The 16,237-nt window shown below is 35.9% G+C and overlaps 4 protein-coding genes across 5 annotated transcripts; 1 reads left to right on the top strand and 3 right to left on the bottom strand.

Annotated features, from left to right (window-relative positions):
• LOC104770405 (protein DETOXIFICATION 36-like) lies at positions 520-3,978 on the top strand. Its single transcript, XM_010494830.2, has 7 exons — positions 520-963; positions 1,225-1,856; positions 2,587-2,643; positions 2,759-2,997; positions 3,098-3,216; positions 3,304-3,390; positions 3,528-3,978. Exons 1-7 carry the CDS (start codon positions 649-651, stop codon positions 3,588-3,590), a joined length of 1,512 nt encoding a protein of 503 aa, XP_010493132.1. The 5' UTR covers positions 520-648; the 3' UTR covers positions 3,591-3,978.
• Positions 6,454-10,616, bottom strand: LOC104770388 (heat shock 70 kDa protein 16). Of its 2 annotated transcripts, XM_010494819.2 has the most exons (11): positions 10,503-10,616; positions 10,225-10,369; positions 8,841-10,129; positions 8,475-8,687; positions 8,243-8,338; positions 8,045-8,155; positions 7,672-7,863; positions 7,405-7,551; positions 7,185-7,313; positions 6,933-7,063; positions 6,454-6,831 (listed from the first exon to the last, which is right to left on the bottom strand). In XM_010494819.2, exons 3-11 carry the CDS (start codon positions 10,011-10,013, stop codon positions 6,729-6,731), a joined length of 2,295 nt encoding a protein of 764 aa, XP_010493121.1. In that variant the 5' UTR covers positions 10,014-10,129; positions 10,225-10,369; positions 10,503-10,616; the 3' UTR covers positions 6,454-6,728. The 2 variants fall into 2 exon arrangements, with proteins under 2 accessions (XP_010493121.1, XP_010493114.1); XM_010494812.2 differs by lacking the exon at positions 10,225-10,369.
• Positions 11,174-11,687, bottom strand: LOC104770381. Its single transcript, XM_010494799.1, has one exon. It carries the CDS (start codon positions 11,644-11,646, stop codon positions 11,302-11,304), a length of 345 nt encoding a protein of 114 aa, XP_010493101.1. The 5' UTR covers positions 11,647-11,687; the 3' UTR covers positions 11,174-11,301.
• Positions 12,841-16,228, bottom strand: LOC104770372 (polyadenylate-binding protein RBP45B). The gene is made up of 6 exons (XM_010494787.2): positions 15,845-16,228; positions 15,234-15,699; positions 14,019-14,077; positions 13,799-13,929; positions 13,589-13,685; positions 12,841-13,336 (listed from the first exon to the last, which is right to left on the bottom strand). The coding sequence occupies exons 1-6, from the start codon at positions 16,106-16,108 to the stop codon at positions 13,133-13,135; spliced, it is 1,221 nt and encodes a 406-aa protein (XP_010493089.1). The 5' UTR covers positions 16,109-16,228; the 3' UTR covers positions 12,841-13,132.

The following is a 16,237-nucleotide window of genomic DNA, read 5'->3' as shown; positions in this document are numbered from 1 at the left end:
TGTCAGCAGTTGTAATATCTTTGTTTATTATATGAAATTTTAAACTAGTTTATATTTGCATTAAAGTATATGCTACACCACATACGTTTTTAATTAAGCTTAATGAATAATACATATGTGATTTAATTGTTTTTCTTTTCTTTTTGACAGCCAATTTAATTGTTTATTTATTTCTTGAACTTCATTGATTTGCAAATCTATATATGTCAATTTGCTAAACTAACTCGGATTATCCCACTATAAACAGTCAGGCTTGTTGAATAATCTAACTTGTTTCCATGTACTATAAATGATCCAAATATCTAATTATAATTACATTTTCACCTAAAGAGTCAGATATGATTAGGATTTGTTGACACGATGTGATAATGCACAGCCTTATTTTGTGTAAACATTAAATACTATATATTTTTTCATGAAACAGATATGATTATTAAAATAAAGGAAGAAGGCTTTTTTCTTCTTTTTTTCAGCTTTCTTTATTTCTTGTGTTAATTAAAAAAATGTTCACACGGCAAAATCGCCTTTATATTACAGCTCCTCCCTAAGCAAAGTCGCAGAAAGATACAGACCAAACAAAGATATAGAGAGAAAAGTAGAGCGACGAATTCGTAGATTTTTTTTCTCTTTCTTGAGTAGAACAAAAAAATGGGTACGGAAGCTACCACCGCCGTGGACAACCTTCAGCAACCGTTGCTGGAGTCAACGAAATCGGAAGTTGACTTCAGGATGGAGAGTGTATTAACGGACACACATTTGTCATATTTCCGGCGGATCTACTTGGCGGCGTTGATCGAGATGAAGTATCTTTTCCACTTGGCGGCTCCTGCGATCTTTGTTTACGTTATCAACAATGGCATGTCCATGGTCACTCGTATTTTCGCCGGTCGTTTAGGAAGTATGCAACTCGCAGCTGCTTCTCTCGGAAACAGCGGTTTCAATATGTTCTCCATTGGTCTCATGGTACTATTACTTACATTTTTCATTTCTCTTTAAATATAGGTTTCACATATACAAAAATATACATAAACAACAGATCTGATGAAAGATTGCATCAAATATTTTTTATTTTATGGCATACTAAATCAGTTCTTTTAAAGGTTGAATATTATGATTTATAAAATAAATTTAAAAACAGAGAAAAAATGAAAAAAGTCTTCTTTGTTCTTCAAAACCAAAATATATCTGAATTCTGACCATATTTGTTTTTTTCCGGTGACGTAGCTTGGAATGGGAAGTGCAGTGGAGACATTATGTGGGCAAGCGCATGGAGCTCACAGATACGACATGCTTGGAGTCTACTTACAAAGATCCACGATTGTTCTTGTCCTAACCGGACTTCCAATGACCGTACTCTTCATATTCTCCAAACCTCTCCTCACTTCTTTAGGAGAGCCAGCTGACGTTGCATCAATGGCCTCAGTCTTCGTCTACGGTATGGTTCCAATGATCTTCGCATACGCAGTCAACTTCCCTATCCAAAAGTTCCTCCAGGCACAGAGCATCGTGACGCCAAGCGCGTACATCTCAGCCGCTATACTCGCCCTCCACTTAGTCCTCACTTGGCTCTCGGTCTTCAAGTTTGGCTGGGGCTTACTTGGTCTCTCCGTAGTTCACAGTCTCTCGTGGTGGATCATTGTTTTGGCTCAGATTGTTTACATAAAGATCAGTCCAAGATGTCGCCGGACTTGGGTTGGTTTTAGCTGGAAAGCTTTTGATGGTCTTTGGGACTTTTTCCAGTTATCTGCGGCTTCCGCCGTCATGCTCTGCCTTGAATCTTGGTATTCTCAGATTCTTGTTCTCCTAGCCGGACTTCTTAAAGACCCTGAACTTGCTTTAGATTCTTTAGCAATCTGGTAAGTTTTTTTTTTTCATGTTTTACATTTTACATTTTATTTTCAGTATTTTAACTTATCAAGTAGGACACATAATGTGCCAAAGTAGAAACACAGATACAGCCGAAAATTGATAAATACCTTTATTTTTGGGTAACAATCGAGTACTATCAAAATTTTAGAATACTTCCAAAACTTTAGTTCCTTCCATGAAATGTAGCCGTAATTGTTACAATTACAAAAACAAAATGTGGATGATTTTGTTTAGTATAGATTTAATAGCAGTGAATCAGAACACTGGGTCAATAATGGTATTGTGCTGTTTATCATTTGTCCGATCAAACTCTTCAACTTTTGGCTAGTTTTTGGGAATCTCCTTTTTCAGAAACAAAAAAGTCACGTTAGTCTCATTGTACCAATGTATGTTTGCGTTAAAAGCCATAATCAGTGTTTTATTTTGGACGTTTCTTACTAGCTCTCTTGAGAGCGTAAACTTCGTGACGTTTCCTTGATAAACAACGGCATGCACTTCTGTGCCTTGGAAAACACATAAAGTATCGATAACTTCAAGACCCAACTTGGAGTACTAGTTTATTAAGGATTTGATTATTAAAGTGTAGTATTACTGACTCCTTCCGAACAAGAAACATAATTTTTATTACTGACTCTTTCTTACGACTTGGTCATAATAATAGTATACAATTTCTTATTACTCTATGTTATCTTACTTTACTTTTGTTTTTATTTGCAGCATGTCTATTTCGGCAATGTCGTTCATGGTGTCCGTTGGATTCAACGCAGCTGCCAGGTTGGTTAAAAAACGTTTTCTATTATTCACACATGCCAGTGGTAATAAATAAATAACACACAAGTTACAAATGGATAATTAACTACTAATATTTTAAATTTATTTGTTACTACAGTGTAAGAGTTAGTAACGAATTAGGAGCTGGAAATCCAAGATCAGCAGCATTTTCAACCGCGGTAACTACGGTGGTATCATTTTTACTGTCATTGTTTGAAGCCGTCGTGATCCTCTCATGGCGTCACGTCATCAGTTACATTTTCACGGATAGTGAAGCCGTTGCTGAAGCCGTCGCCGAGCTCTCTCCTTTCTTAGCCATCACCATTGTTCTCAACGGAGTACAACCTGTTTTATCTGGTATAAATACGACAAAAACTTATTTCAATAAGTCGATTAGTTGTGATTTGTGAATGAATGATTCAATTATTGAGTTTTGTTTATTTTGGGATAAAAACAGGTGTGGCTGTTGGATGTGGGTGGCAAGCATATGTGGCGTACGTTAACATTGGATGTTATTACATTGTGGGGATTCCTATTGGTTATGTTCTTGGTTTCACCTATGATATGGGAGCTAGGGTACATTTCATTTTTTTACATGGTCTTATATTAGTTGAAGTGGTGTAAAAGGTGAAATTAAATTAAATTGTTGATAATTTGGTGCAGGGAATATGGACAGGGATGATTGGGGGCACACTCATGCAAACTATTATCTTAGTCATTGTCACTTTCAGAACTGATTGGGATAAAGAGGTAAATTACTGATTATCATTTATATCTTGCAAACTTATATCTTCACTAATACAACAATTTTAGTCTGTATGGTTTTGACTTTGGGTTCATTTGTTTATTTATTTGATGTTTTTATATTTTCTTGGTTTTTAATTCAGGTGGAGAAGGCGTCGAGACGATTGGACCAGTGGGAAGACAGCTCTCCGCTTCTTAAGCAATAAAATAAATAAATTGATCTTTTCAAAATAAATCTTAGGGAGATTTGGAGGTCCATTATATATATATATATATATATATATATATATATATATTCTGGTTTTCCCCAAATTGATTAAAAAAGAAAGAAAGATAGACCCTAGTTAGTTAATATATCAAGAGATCATTCGATATGCGGACCTCTTAATTAATGAATTGGAAAATAGAAAAGTTTTCAGAGGGGGTTAAAGTACGAGAATTAAGAACGTCGTCAATGTACATGATTTTGTAAGGAAGTAATATCAAGAAGTAAGAATGATGATATGTTGATGTATTTGTATTGTGTGGAAGAGTGAAATTTATTGTAAACGATGGATCAAATAATGAAACATATACGTTTGTTATGGTCCACAATTCTTTTTTGGCAACCCTACAAAATGTGGTAATTTCTACATAATTTTCGTCACTCATATAATTTTTTACGTAATAGTTATATGATTTCAAGTGGCATGTTTTTCCATTTTGGTGATATTGCATTTTGTTCCGTGGTGTTACAAGTTGGAACTACTTACTACTATTTTACAGATTACATAATTGATACTATGGAAAAGAGAAAGAGTTATTATATAAGCTTTTACATATTACAAAAATAGGTTTAAATAGATGAAATAAAATAGAAGAAAATAAGTTATAAACAAATACTATATGTTATAATTAAGCTAGTGAAAGCTAAGTACTCTGTATTTTCTGAAAACTTTGGGATGATTAAAGATTATTTTAAATTGTTTTAAACACTTCTTGATCACTATGTTTCTACAAATCCTTTTTCATAATTCATAAAAAATTTTAGGGTAGAGGCAATGGTCAATAAAAGTTTACGTAGGATAGTTACGACGGAGCCAGATAATAAATAATATTTGTTGAGTTGTTAATGGGTCAACGTCAAGCGAGTCAGATTAAACTTATCATCGTCTGTTGTAACGCCAATCATAGTAAAACAAGTAATCCTATAAATCTTTCAAGTGCATATAAACTATTTGTATATATGATTTATTATTTTTAAAGACCACAAATTATAACTATAAGATAATTTCCCATCTTAATCGACTATATGCATGTCGGTATCATCAAGTTTACATCTTAGAAGTTAGAACTACGTTTCTTACGGAAACTTAACCTAAACGACGACGAAATTCAGACAATATATATATTTTATATGAGAAAAACTTGATCGTAGTCAAGTTTAGTCTGCCAAAGTAATTATCTCCATCTAATGATGACGAAATTGTTATAAGTATTTAAACTTTGTAGTGAGTGTTGTACTAGTTGGAAAACAAAAGAAGTCACGTTTATTTAGCCTTCGTCATTTTTTTTCTTTTCTAATACCATTATAGTAGACTATTAAACGTTCTTAAGACTAATGAGTATCTTCGCACGAATGTTGAAAGCGAGAGGGTTATATATCACTGAAATAGTCAAAATCTGGTTTACTGAAACTACTTGGCTTTTGAATGAGTAAATTTGGTGGACCAAATTCAGTTTATCATTTCGGATTTGGATCTGATTTGATTTTGATTTGGTTTGATTTACTTTGTTTGTTTCTGTCTAATAATTTAGAACAGTCAAAACGTAGTTAGCATACCTTGAATAAAAGTGGGACACCATCACCATGCATGATGCATTCATACTACTAAAAAAAGATTGAACTTGGAATGAAACTTAAACTACGACAGACCAACCCATGAACCCAAACTAGATTTAGTTTTAAATTCGGTTCACTGATTTATCCCCTATACCAGAATACTCATTATGTATATGACGTCCATCATCGTTTTTTTTTTTTTTTTTTTTTTNTTTATATTTAATGATAAAATTATAATGTTGACATTTAGGAAAGAATACAATATTGTTAATTTTATTTATCAGCCGCCTATGTTAACTTAAAATATTACAAACGTTTTACATTTTTTCTTCTGCATTTTTTTTTAATAAAACTTAGGAGAATACTGTATTCTAGTTGAATAGTAACACAATACAGTATTAGCCAAAAAAATATATATACACCAATTGACTTATTTCGCTAAGAATGCGATGTGATATAGCCTGTGTTTGAGCTTCCCCAATTCCCAATCCCCAATCCCCAATACTAGTTTTCAATGGTCCATGTGAAGATTCATTCAGCTAAATGCTTCCATCATGTTGGTGAAGTTATTAAATATTGCGGTTGGAAACAGTTCACCTCACTTATTATTTTTTTTCTTTCTAATTCATAAGTACTGCCTAATTTCTTAAAAGAACCACAAAACAAGAAAATGAAATGAATAGAAAGATATAGAGGCTTTATATATACAAGATGGTGATTTTGTGTACACACGCTATAGATTTAAGGACTAATTATATGGTAAATCTACTGTTATGTAGTATAGTTTTTTGTTGTTGTTGTTGTTGTTACATGAAATGAGTGGTATGACTATAAGTTTGGTCTTATCATCTTCCACAAAATCGGCTAATTTTGTCTCGTGATCAAGAGACATACTTTGGCGAAGTAGATAAAATAAAAGATTCCAACTTGTACGGCAATATTAAATGTTTATGGTTGGATCCGTTTGAGATTCGAGCTCGTACGACTAGAAAGAAACAAAATTGAACGGATGATAGGAACTGGGGAATCATCTCAATTTGGGGTTATACGGATCCACTCACCATACGCGTAGTTTGATATGGTGATCTCCAACAAAACCTATATCCACTTGTTATTATTCACTCGCACGGGTTTTTATGTAGGACTGCTTTTAAAAACTTGTAGGTCTTGAATTGGTTGCACATGTCACGACAATCGAGCCAACAAATATAAAATTGGTTACAAATTGAAAGTGTAATTAGAGCAAATAATAGAACATTTTTCTGTTTTTTTTTTTTAAAATAAATGTTTAAAATCAACCAAAAAAATATTCACCATAAGGGGGACAAAAAAGTCTTGAAAAAAGCAAATTCAGAAGAAAATTGGTTTCAAATAAATTGACAAAAGAAGAAAAATCGTTTCAAATCACCGGACACGAGAGATACGCAGTGAGATTGTTTGGCCTTATTATTTTTTCCTTCTTTTTTCTTGCCCCCATGTAGAATAAAAGAGTCAAAATTTAGACTTGATAGAGTCAGAAAAATCAATCAACCTCCATATCATCTGAGTTTCTACTTCCTTGTGATCCTCCATTATGTTCTGGTTTCATGGGCGGAGAGTTTGATTTCCCAATGTACTTGCAAGTCCTGAAAACACATTCACATCTCAGTTTAAATAGTTTCTTGTGCCGTTATATTGTGAAGATAGCTTGAAGAGTAAATAAGAGAGAGGGTTATGTTATATTTACGCGTTAAGAGCATCAGCTTTTCTCCTGATTTCACCAGATTGCATCTCTGGATTAGCGTCTTTGGGTAAAGATTCTTGTTCTGCGCTTCTCTCCTGAAGCCACCTCTCAGCTTTATGACATTCATCAAGAACCTGAAACCGAAAAATATAATCAGGGGTCTCATCATATAGCAATCTTGACAAACTTTATCCGTCTCATTTCAGATTGTATTGCCAATAGAGTGAGACTTATGTTAGTAGTTTAGAACCACACCGCGTTCTTTCTTGGAGGAGGAAGAGACTCTGCAGCCATTCGACTATCTGCAATAATTTTCAGAAGATCTTTTGATGCTTGTACTCGCTCTTCTCCATCTTTAAACCGACTTTCAATAGGATCGATGAGCTGCTCAGCAATATAAGTCATCAATTAGGACATGAAAAGTCACCTGCAGAGAGATTTGAGAGATATACAGAACTTTGAGAGATTTACTTACCTTTTTAATATCATTCAATTTTTCAATGTAAGCATTTTCGGATTCATCATCACCATCTTCGTAGAGCCAGTCCTCTGTTTCCTGAAGATTTCTAGCTATGCATTCCCGTTCTGACTCGGTTGCAGTGTTCCGATATGTATTTAGCATCTGCCCATATACACAGTGTTAACTGTTTATTCTCGGAAGTGATAACATCTCAAAAAGGAAACAAACATTTTTTAACCAAAATCTAGAGGTGTGAGCTATTAAACCCAGATGGAGTAGTACCTTATCACGCATCTCATAAACAAAGGATTCAAGAGCATTTTTCTTATCCTTTGTCGATTCCATTTTCAGATCTTGCTCCACTAAAGAGTTCTCTCTCTGTTTGGCCTCCGATAACTCATCCTTTGTCAATGCACCAGATAGATTCGCAATAACTGGAATTTCCATTCTTTTGATAGCCTTAGGCTCATTACCCTACACAAGATAAAACTATCTCATGATTTTTGTAGACCAAGATGCTCTGGAAAATCTCCGTAACAACCAATTGAATGGAGATGCCAATGCTTTAAGATCAGCTTTTTATTTTTCGGACCTCCGGCTTGCAGCATTCTTGCTATGCAACTATATTTTTTAGACGGTGTTAAACTATACTTACAGTAGGACCTGACGAAGCGTCTAAAGTGTCATCCTTTGTAGCAGCAGATTGGTGGTTGTTTTCGGATATCACATCTTCAGATGTTATATTCTCCTTGTGATGTTCTATTAGCTGTTCAGAAATGGAAAGTTTAGACTCAAGCTAGGTAGTGATGTAAAGGCAATTATATCTGGAGAGGATTGATGAGATTGTACTTACAGAAGCTGAATCGATCGTTACAATCCCGTGGAGATTTAACTGAACTCTTACTTTGACACGTGCTGCTTCTCCATAGGAAATATGGAAAGGACCAATCTAACAAACATTACACAGCAAACTTAGAATTCCATAATATATGCAGTGCCCAATAATGGAATAACTGCCAGTGTGAACTCAGAGCTATAAAGACTGAATATAGATCCAGTAAAGGAAAGCCTGAAAGATAGCATACCTTAAAACTGCAGATCGGAGTCGGTAAATCAGGTGTTATTTCGTCATGGTTTGCATAAAAGGCTTCCAAATGGAAAGTGTTTTCCCTATGTAGAGTAAGAACCTTTACACTTGGAAAGACCTGGCCTTTCGGAAAGAGCAATTCATTCGATATTGTGTTTATGGGACCTTTCTCAGATGAGAAGCCGACTGCGAAAGGGAAAAAATCTTGAACCTGAAAATATGGGAAGCATAAACAAAAGAAACATTAGCCATTCATAGGAAATAAATCTGTTAAGCTATAAACGCCATCATGTTTTACTACACACTACCTATAACTACTGTAATAATCTTATTATTGTGCTAGATAATTTTTATTAAAGAATACCTCATAATCTCTAACTCGGAAAACTGGACTGAGCATTGCACATTGAAGCGCACATCCTCGAGCTACACACTCACTTGCATTCACAGTCCTGCCTAGCTCCCTCTTAAACAAGGAGCTTAGCATCTTAGATATAGCTGGAATTCGGGAACCTGAACCAACTAGCTCCACAGAATGGATATGATCCAAAATTAATCCAGAGTCAGCCAAAGCCTTCTGACACGGTACAATTAATCTCTCCAGCAAACCTGCTGACAACTGCTCAAACTCTTCTCTCTTGATGAAGCTCCTCACGTCCTTCTCCTCCATCAGACATTCTATATTCAGCTGTGCCTCAGCATTTGCACTCAAGACCTTTTTAAGTTTCTCACACGATGCTCTTAACCTAACACACGCCTTGGTATTTGTATATACATCTATGCTGTATTTCTCCTTAAATTCGACGGCAAAGTGGTTGAAGAGAACCTCATCAAAATCTCTCCCGCCCAAGTTTCTATCAAAAGCATGAGAACGGACTCTCATGCTTCCAGACTCAAATGATGCCACACACACTTGTGTATCGCAGTGACCAATATCGATAAACACAATGTAAGTAGGGCTCGAGTTAGCTACCAGGTCTGTCTTGTATATACCATATCCAAGAGCAGTAGCTGTAGAATCATGCATCAATCTCAACGGCCTCAGGCCAGCAATGGCTGCAGCATCCAAATAAGCAAGTCTCTGTGCGTTAGTAAAGTAGGAAGGTATCCCAATGACACAGTCTGAAACAGGAGTTTTGAGACTCTTCTCCGCGGTCTGCTTCAAATGTGAAAGCAACATGCCTAGTATCTGCACTGGACTAAAGCTCTGAATCTCACCCATGTACCGAAGTTGAATTTGAATTCCACCATCAGAGCCTTCGGAAGCTTCAAAAGGGAACAACCTCAGATCATTCTGAACATCAGGTTCCCTAAATTTCCTACCGATCAATCTCTTTAGCTGCGAAATGGTAGATTTGGGATGCATAGTAGCAGAGGCAGCAGCAGCAGCACCCATGAATCTCTGCTTCTCACCAAAGGAAACCATAGCAGGATTTTCTCGGTTGGACTCATCGTTCAACAGAACATCGATCCCTCGTTGCTTTGCAACCGCAATAACACAGTTCTCATTACCAACATCAAAACCCACCACACTCATTTTAGCAAACCTAAAAAAAACCCAAATAGATAACCGTATAACTCAAAAGATCAACTCCAATTCCAAACAGGAGGATCTCTACACTATGAGCTTCCTGCGAATCAAACTCCTCGCTTCTGCAATATAAGAAACCAAAACCAAAATCACATCAACAACTTGATAGAATCTATCAATTAAAGCAACCGGATCAATGCAACATAGAATTTAGTACATGTAACCCATAAAAGGTAAGCACAGAACCCGTAACAATCTGAGAAACGACGCATCAACTTCACAAGAATGTGGAAATTTCAGCACTAAAATCCTCACAGGATTCGTTGACAATTTCGTATCTATTTGCTCACTCTTAGATTTTCCTAAGCAAATCAACAAGAGATCTTAGATATATATATATATATATATATATATATACGCATTACGAAACTCTAGCTCGTCAATGAGAAATCAAATCAAACGAGAAGAAGGAGAAAGGGATTAAGAAGACTATACGGTGATCAGAATCTTCGAATCGCGTGACGCTAAGACCTCCGATGACTTGGGGACGAGGACGAACGAAGAAGATGAGAGAAAAAAAAAACAAAGTTAAGAGGGAGAGAGAGAGAGACAAGGGAAAAAAGGGTAAAGAGAATTACAGAAAAGGAAATTTTATTTAGATTGAAGTCCTTATCTATTCCATTTAATTGACATTGTAACCCTAAGATTTTTATTGGCCTTACCTAACACCCAAGATTTTTTTACTTAAATTTTGTGTCGTGCGGATTAGAATTTTTTTTCACGATATCGCACGAACGTACACAAAGTTCAGTTGAGGTGTGATCGGGTTCAATAAATTATGTTTAATTTTCAGAAATATATTTATCAAAAAAATCTTAGTAAGTAGTATGTATATTAAAAATATGATATAGAGGCAAAAAATTCTACATATTTATTTTGTTTGGCTGATTAAATTTTGAAAACTGTCAAAACAATATATAATCTATGTTCGATATAATGAAATGAGAGTTTGAGTAGTAATTAGTTATGAGATTACGCAGATTAAAATCCCATAGCCCAAATTAAAGAGCAATCAGCAATACGTGTCTAGCTCACAAATATTTTTGAAGCATCATATAGTTAAATGGTTATTATTATACACTTACAAGAATTTTTGCCCCCTTTTATGAAAAATTAAAACTCATGATCTCTTCATATTACATTTCTTGATAAACTTTTGTAATAGAGATCAACAGAAACAAAAGAAACAAAAGAAAAAAAATTACACAATTAACAAGAAATATAAAATTAGAAATCAAACTTCAAAAATAGGTCTAGGTAGTCCACTTGTTGCACCACCACCGTGGAACAGCTTCTTCAAGGCTCTCACGCCGTTGTGAGAATGCTTTCGAATCCCGCCAAATCTAACGGCGGATACTACGCTCCGACGCAGCTTAGTCAACCTCTTTGCGATCTTGACCTTCAACAGATAAAGCTTCAGCCGTATAAACGACGAATGAGGATCACGCCGAGCAACCAAGTCGGCTTCTTGAAGTGTTTTGTAAATCAAGAACTTTGCTCGTCGGTGAAGCACCTCTTCGGGGTCTTCCTTGTCCACCTTCGTGTAAAGGCACGGTGACGGCCTTTTGAAGAGGGTCATGTCCGTCTTTTCGAGTTTTCCCGACGACGACTTTTGGGAAGGAGAAGGTCAATGATCAGAGAGATGAGGAGACGATTTGAAATGATTCAAGTATTTGTAGTCATTGCATTGAGCAGTGCTGGTGCACTAACTAGTTACTTGTATACGTGTTTAGTATATATTTTTCCCTATAGATATATAATTTCTTATAAGAAAAATTAACTTAAAAGTCAAATCATTAAGCATAATATATAAAGATAGACATAAAATATATGAGACGGTATGAATTTCCAGCTAACAATCCATAATTAATCCTATAAATATAATCTTTCTTCTAATTTAATTATGCGAAATGAGGTCATGTACTGTTATATATACTTGTAAGATAGCATTCTCAGACTAAAGATATTTCCATTTACGAGTTTGCCGTCCAAATATTCTAATTTATTTTCTTGCAAAATGAGGTCATTTGGTATATAGTCATAATATGACATTTCGAACTCTAGCTTTTCAATTTACGAGTTTTCTAAATGTTGCCCAAATCACATACAGTATTTTAACCTCTCTTTTTCTTTTTTCGTTTTGTATAAGCATCTTCTTAATAACCTTTTATTTTATAACTTTATCATTTATCGGGTATATATACCTTAGTATCTACGTTTAGAACAAATCATTAATCAATAGTTTTGTTGAGTTCAAAATTCTTGAACTTATATAAATAATGATTTCAATTAATGAAGGAAATTTAGGACTAATACACTACTTTATTTTTTTTATGAAATAAATATTCTTTGATATAACTCGGAAAATAAAGTTATAAATTTCATTATGAAAAAGAGAAAATAGAATTTCTGTTTCGTAACCAACATCTTAAATAGTACTACCCTCTATAAGACTACAAGTTTGCAAAATCTACTAAATTAATCAGATTCTTTTCTGTTGTCCTTTGGTTGGTTTGGACAAACGGGTCAAGGCAATTTTGTTTATATAATTTTCAAAGCTGAAAGCTGTTAATGTGAGTCGATTAGATGACTTCCAGAGATTCATTATTTGTTATGTAAAAATGTTCAAGTTTAGAGACGCACATCCCCACACTGCCCCTACATAGACCTCTACAGACTCTCCAACTGTTCTAATTCTGGATATTAGTTGTCAAGCTCTTAAGATTTTGATATATAGTGTAAGTTTTTTTTATCAAAACAATAATCTTTCAAATCGTCCAAACATAGTAATAATTATATCGTTCCTCAAACACTGTTTTAAGTTTTCACATTCAACACAGTACCCAAAGATATATCAAAGCTTACGTTCTTTCAGAAAGTGATGACAACATTAAAAACAGAAACACCGCAGAAACATTATTAAGACTTTAAGAGTGAAAAACTTAAGCAGAAGAAGACACACACACACACACACCTAAGAGAAACAAAGACAAACCAAACTGTGTTTCGGAACACGTTCATAACGAAGTACGCAAACAACAAACAAGCAACATTAACCCTCGCGGTCAGTAGCTGAACCCGACTTGTTGCTGCTGTGGCGGTTGCTGTGGTGGTTGCTGTCCTGCCTGCTGTGGTGTCTGCTGGTAACCGCTGTATCCACCACCAGAGTAGCCACCGTAATATGCATTAGGGTCTTGCGGCACTGAGTACCCATACTGCTCCTGTCCTTGTCCATACCCACTGTAATAATACTGGTTTGGATCCGCTGCCTGGAACCAATATCAAAAAAAGCATTTCAGATTTTCAAAAGCTATTTGGAACATTCGAAAACCATATCTCCCAACTGTTTTAGGTGATTCTATTATCAACTAGAACTAGAGCCTGAACAACATAATTCTCTAATTTTTTCATTTAAAGGAAAGGTGCGAAGATGAAGAAAGTGGCGAGAGAAGCTGGGAATAGGCCACACACAGTAAGCTGTTTCTTCCTATCTAACTTATATGCAAAGTTAAGTCAATTACTTGTTTGTTCGAAGGACTTCGGCCCCATGAGAGCCTGACAGTCGTTCCCCCCAATTGCACTCCATTCAGCATTCTAAGAGCTTCCTCAGCGCAGCTTCTGAAAAGTGCAGGTTGGTCACAAAACACATGATCAGTCAGTTAGATTAGTATTCCAAAGACTATAATAGGGTCAAATGACAGAGTTCCTAGTAGTAGCAGGAGGGGACTTACTTCTCGGAAAATTGAACAAATCCACAACGCTTTCCGGCGGGTATTTTCACATGTACAATCTCACCATACTGGCTAAAGACATTCTTTAGATGATCATCCGTGACAGATGGATCTAATCCACCAACAAAAACCTGCACATCAACTTAAAATGCGTCAGAAATTACCCCTTAGGAAGATTACCGAATATGACACATATGTACTATAGGAGCATATAACCCACAGTTGTGTTATTTGGATCATTATCAGTAGGTACCACTGCAGCACCGCTCTGGTATGAATCTGCATTTACACGGAAAAACACAGGTATAGTGAACGTAGTAAGTATCTGTGAATTACACATGCAACTAACACATATGAAGACCGACTTGCAACCTCCTATTAAACTTCCTAACAAAATGAATGCAAACGAAAAGAAGGCATGAACACATATACATCCCACCACTCAAACTCCAAAAGAAGAACGAGTCTTCTGTCTGTTGATGACAAAATTGCAAAACAAGTAGAGGAACTTGCCATTTGTGAGCAATCAAAAAGTTGAGGAACCACAACCACAAATGATGAGCAAATAGACAGCCAGAACTGGTTTTCGGCTACTTAAGGATGGTAGGTGCAAAATTTACAAGGTAGTGGAACAAAATAATTGAAATGCCTATAGGGACACAAAGTATAGAGGAAGGAATTCTAAAGGCCAATGCTGAAAAGAATTAAAACAATATAGCTATTTCTCTGGCTACCTAGAAACTGCCAAATTTGACCAACCCCATTTTTAAAAGGGTGAAACGAAATCTTTCTCAAAGAACTGCTAAAATGTTGGGTGAACTTCTAACATCTAGACACAAAGAAGTAGTAGAAAGGCGCTTTATGTACAGATATAAGTAAAAATTACGTAAGAGATACGAACGTTAAGTAGAGCGGAATGAAATAGAAAAGTAAATACATAAAAATTGACTGATGAAAGTAATAAAATAAACTGACAATAACTGGAATTAAGGCTGTATCGAAAAAGATAAATGGAAAACCAAAGTAGGGCTGAAACGAAGGAAAGGGCTAATAACGGACAACACATGAACTTTAAAACTGACCTAAGCATGGGCACTCAATAAGGGGATAACCATTTCAGCTGAAATCAGTTCCAGGCCTCAAGATGATTAGAGAGCCTCTTGACTCCCTGCTTTGAAACAAACAGGATACAACAAGTGTGCTATAAGAGTTTTTATCTTTTTAAGTTTTAACAGAATTTACTGCGGCCTGAAAGGTAAATGTAGGATGCGGCTTTAACAAAACAACGGAGTCATACTTCACAAGGCTGTTAGCTAGTTGTTACTTGAAGAAACCTAGTCACATAAATACTAAAGCACAGAAATCCAAACAAATCATGTGAATGCAAGAACAACGCAATTCTAATGTAACATTATACTTCCAATATTACACATACCTCTTTGACCAGTTACACCTTTTTTGCTAGCAGCTGGCCCAATTCTCATAGGCCTAGTAGAACAAGGAACACCATTCATCTCCGTCATAGCACGTATCTGTTCACTTTCATCAGAGAACCTAACAAAACCATATCCCTTCGTACGCGCAGTGGCTCTGTCAATAACAACCTTAGCACCCTTAACTGAAGGATAAGAAGCTCTGAACGTCTCAAGTAAGATATAATCCGTGACATCAGCAGCCAGATCACCAACAAATATAGTGTAGTCTGGTGAATCATCCCGTTTATCTCCTGAACTCAATGATGCCCAGTTCAATCTAAAGAGCTGATCAGGAAAGCTCGGGATAGGAGTGTTGTTGAATGTTTGTAGAGTTCGTTCAGCAGCAGCATGAGACGCGAACTCAATGAAACCGTACCCTTCAACCTGGCCTGTTTGCTTGTTACGGATCACTTTAGCAGAGAGAAGCTGCGAAAAAATTGATAAGTGTTAACATAAAACTACTCATTAACAAGACATAACACTAATACACATAGAAAGTTTCAAACTTTAAAAATCCAATCTTTCAAACAATAACATAGTAACAAAATTAACAGAGATCTGAGGAAATTACCTCTCCGGTATGAGCAAAACAACCATAGAGGAAACTCTCATCCATCCAATACTGTAAGTCACCGATCCAAAGAGTACGGATCTCGTCGGCAGTCATAGGCTGAGTTGATGGAGGAGCCGCCGCTTGAGGATTCCACATCTGTGGTGGTGGAGCAGCTCCAGCAATCCCGTAAGGAGACGGTTGCTGGTAACCGTACTGTTGTTGCGCAGAAGGAGGAGGAACGTGATGTGGAAGGATACCTCCGGGTGGTGGCTGCTGCATCATGATCGGTGAAGAAGAAAGATAAAAGAGAACTCTTTTGAATCTCTCTGACCGTCTAATTTGTGAATGATGAAGAAGAAGATAACAAACAATGCTAAAATGAGACAAAAGATAACCTTTGACAAAGCGGCG

Source organism: Camelina sativa, chromosome 3 (assembly GCF_000633955.1).
Source record: "Camelina sativa cultivar DH55 chromosome 3, Cs, whole genome shotgun sequence".
Classification (NCBI taxonomy): domain Eukaryota; kingdom Viridiplantae; phylum Streptophyta; class Magnoliopsida; order Brassicales; family Brassicaceae; genus Camelina; species Camelina sativa.
This window is presented reverse-complemented; position numbering and strand designations above follow the sequence as displayed.

Coding starts and splice junctions, on each gene's coding strand:
- LOC104770405 (XM_010494830.2), top strand. CDS start 649: ATGGGTACGGAAGCTACCACCGCCGTGGACAACCTTCAGCAACCGTTG. Junction 1,857..2,586: donor TTAGATTCTTTAGCAATCTG/GTAAGTTTTTTT, acceptor TTTTATTTGCAG/CATGTCTATTTCGGCAATGT. Junction 2,644..2,758: donor GGATTCAACGCAGCTGCCAG/GTTGGTTAAAAA, acceptor TTGTTACTACAG/TGTAAGAGTTAGTAACGAAT.
- LOC104770388 (XM_010494819.2), bottom strand. CDS start 10,013: ATGAGTGTGGTGGGTTTTGATGTTGGTAATGAGAACTGTGTTATTGCG. Junction 8,688..8,840: donor TCCGAGTTAGAGATTATGAG/GTATTCTTTAAT, acceptor CCATATTTTCAG/GTTCAAGATTTTTTCCCTTT. Junction 7,314..7,404: donor AATTGAATGATATTAAAAAG/GTAAGTAAATCT, acceptor ATTGCTGAGCAG/CTCATCGATCCTATTGAAAG.
- LOC104770381 (XM_010494799.1), bottom strand. CDS start 11,646: ATGACCCTCTTCAAAAGGCCGTCACCGTGCCTTTACACGAAGGTGGAC.
- LOC104770372 (XM_010494787.2), bottom strand. CDS start 16,108: ATGATGCAGCAGCCACCACCCGGAGGTATCCTTCCACATCACGTTCCT. Junction 15,700..15,844: donor GTTTTGCTCATACCGGAGAG/GTAATTTCCTCA, acceptor ATTTTTTCGCAG/CTTCTCTCTGCTAAAGTGAT. Junction 13,930..14,018: donor ATGATCCAAATAACACAACT/GTGGGTTATATG, acceptor GTTGATGTGCAG/GTTTTTGTTGGTGGATTAGA.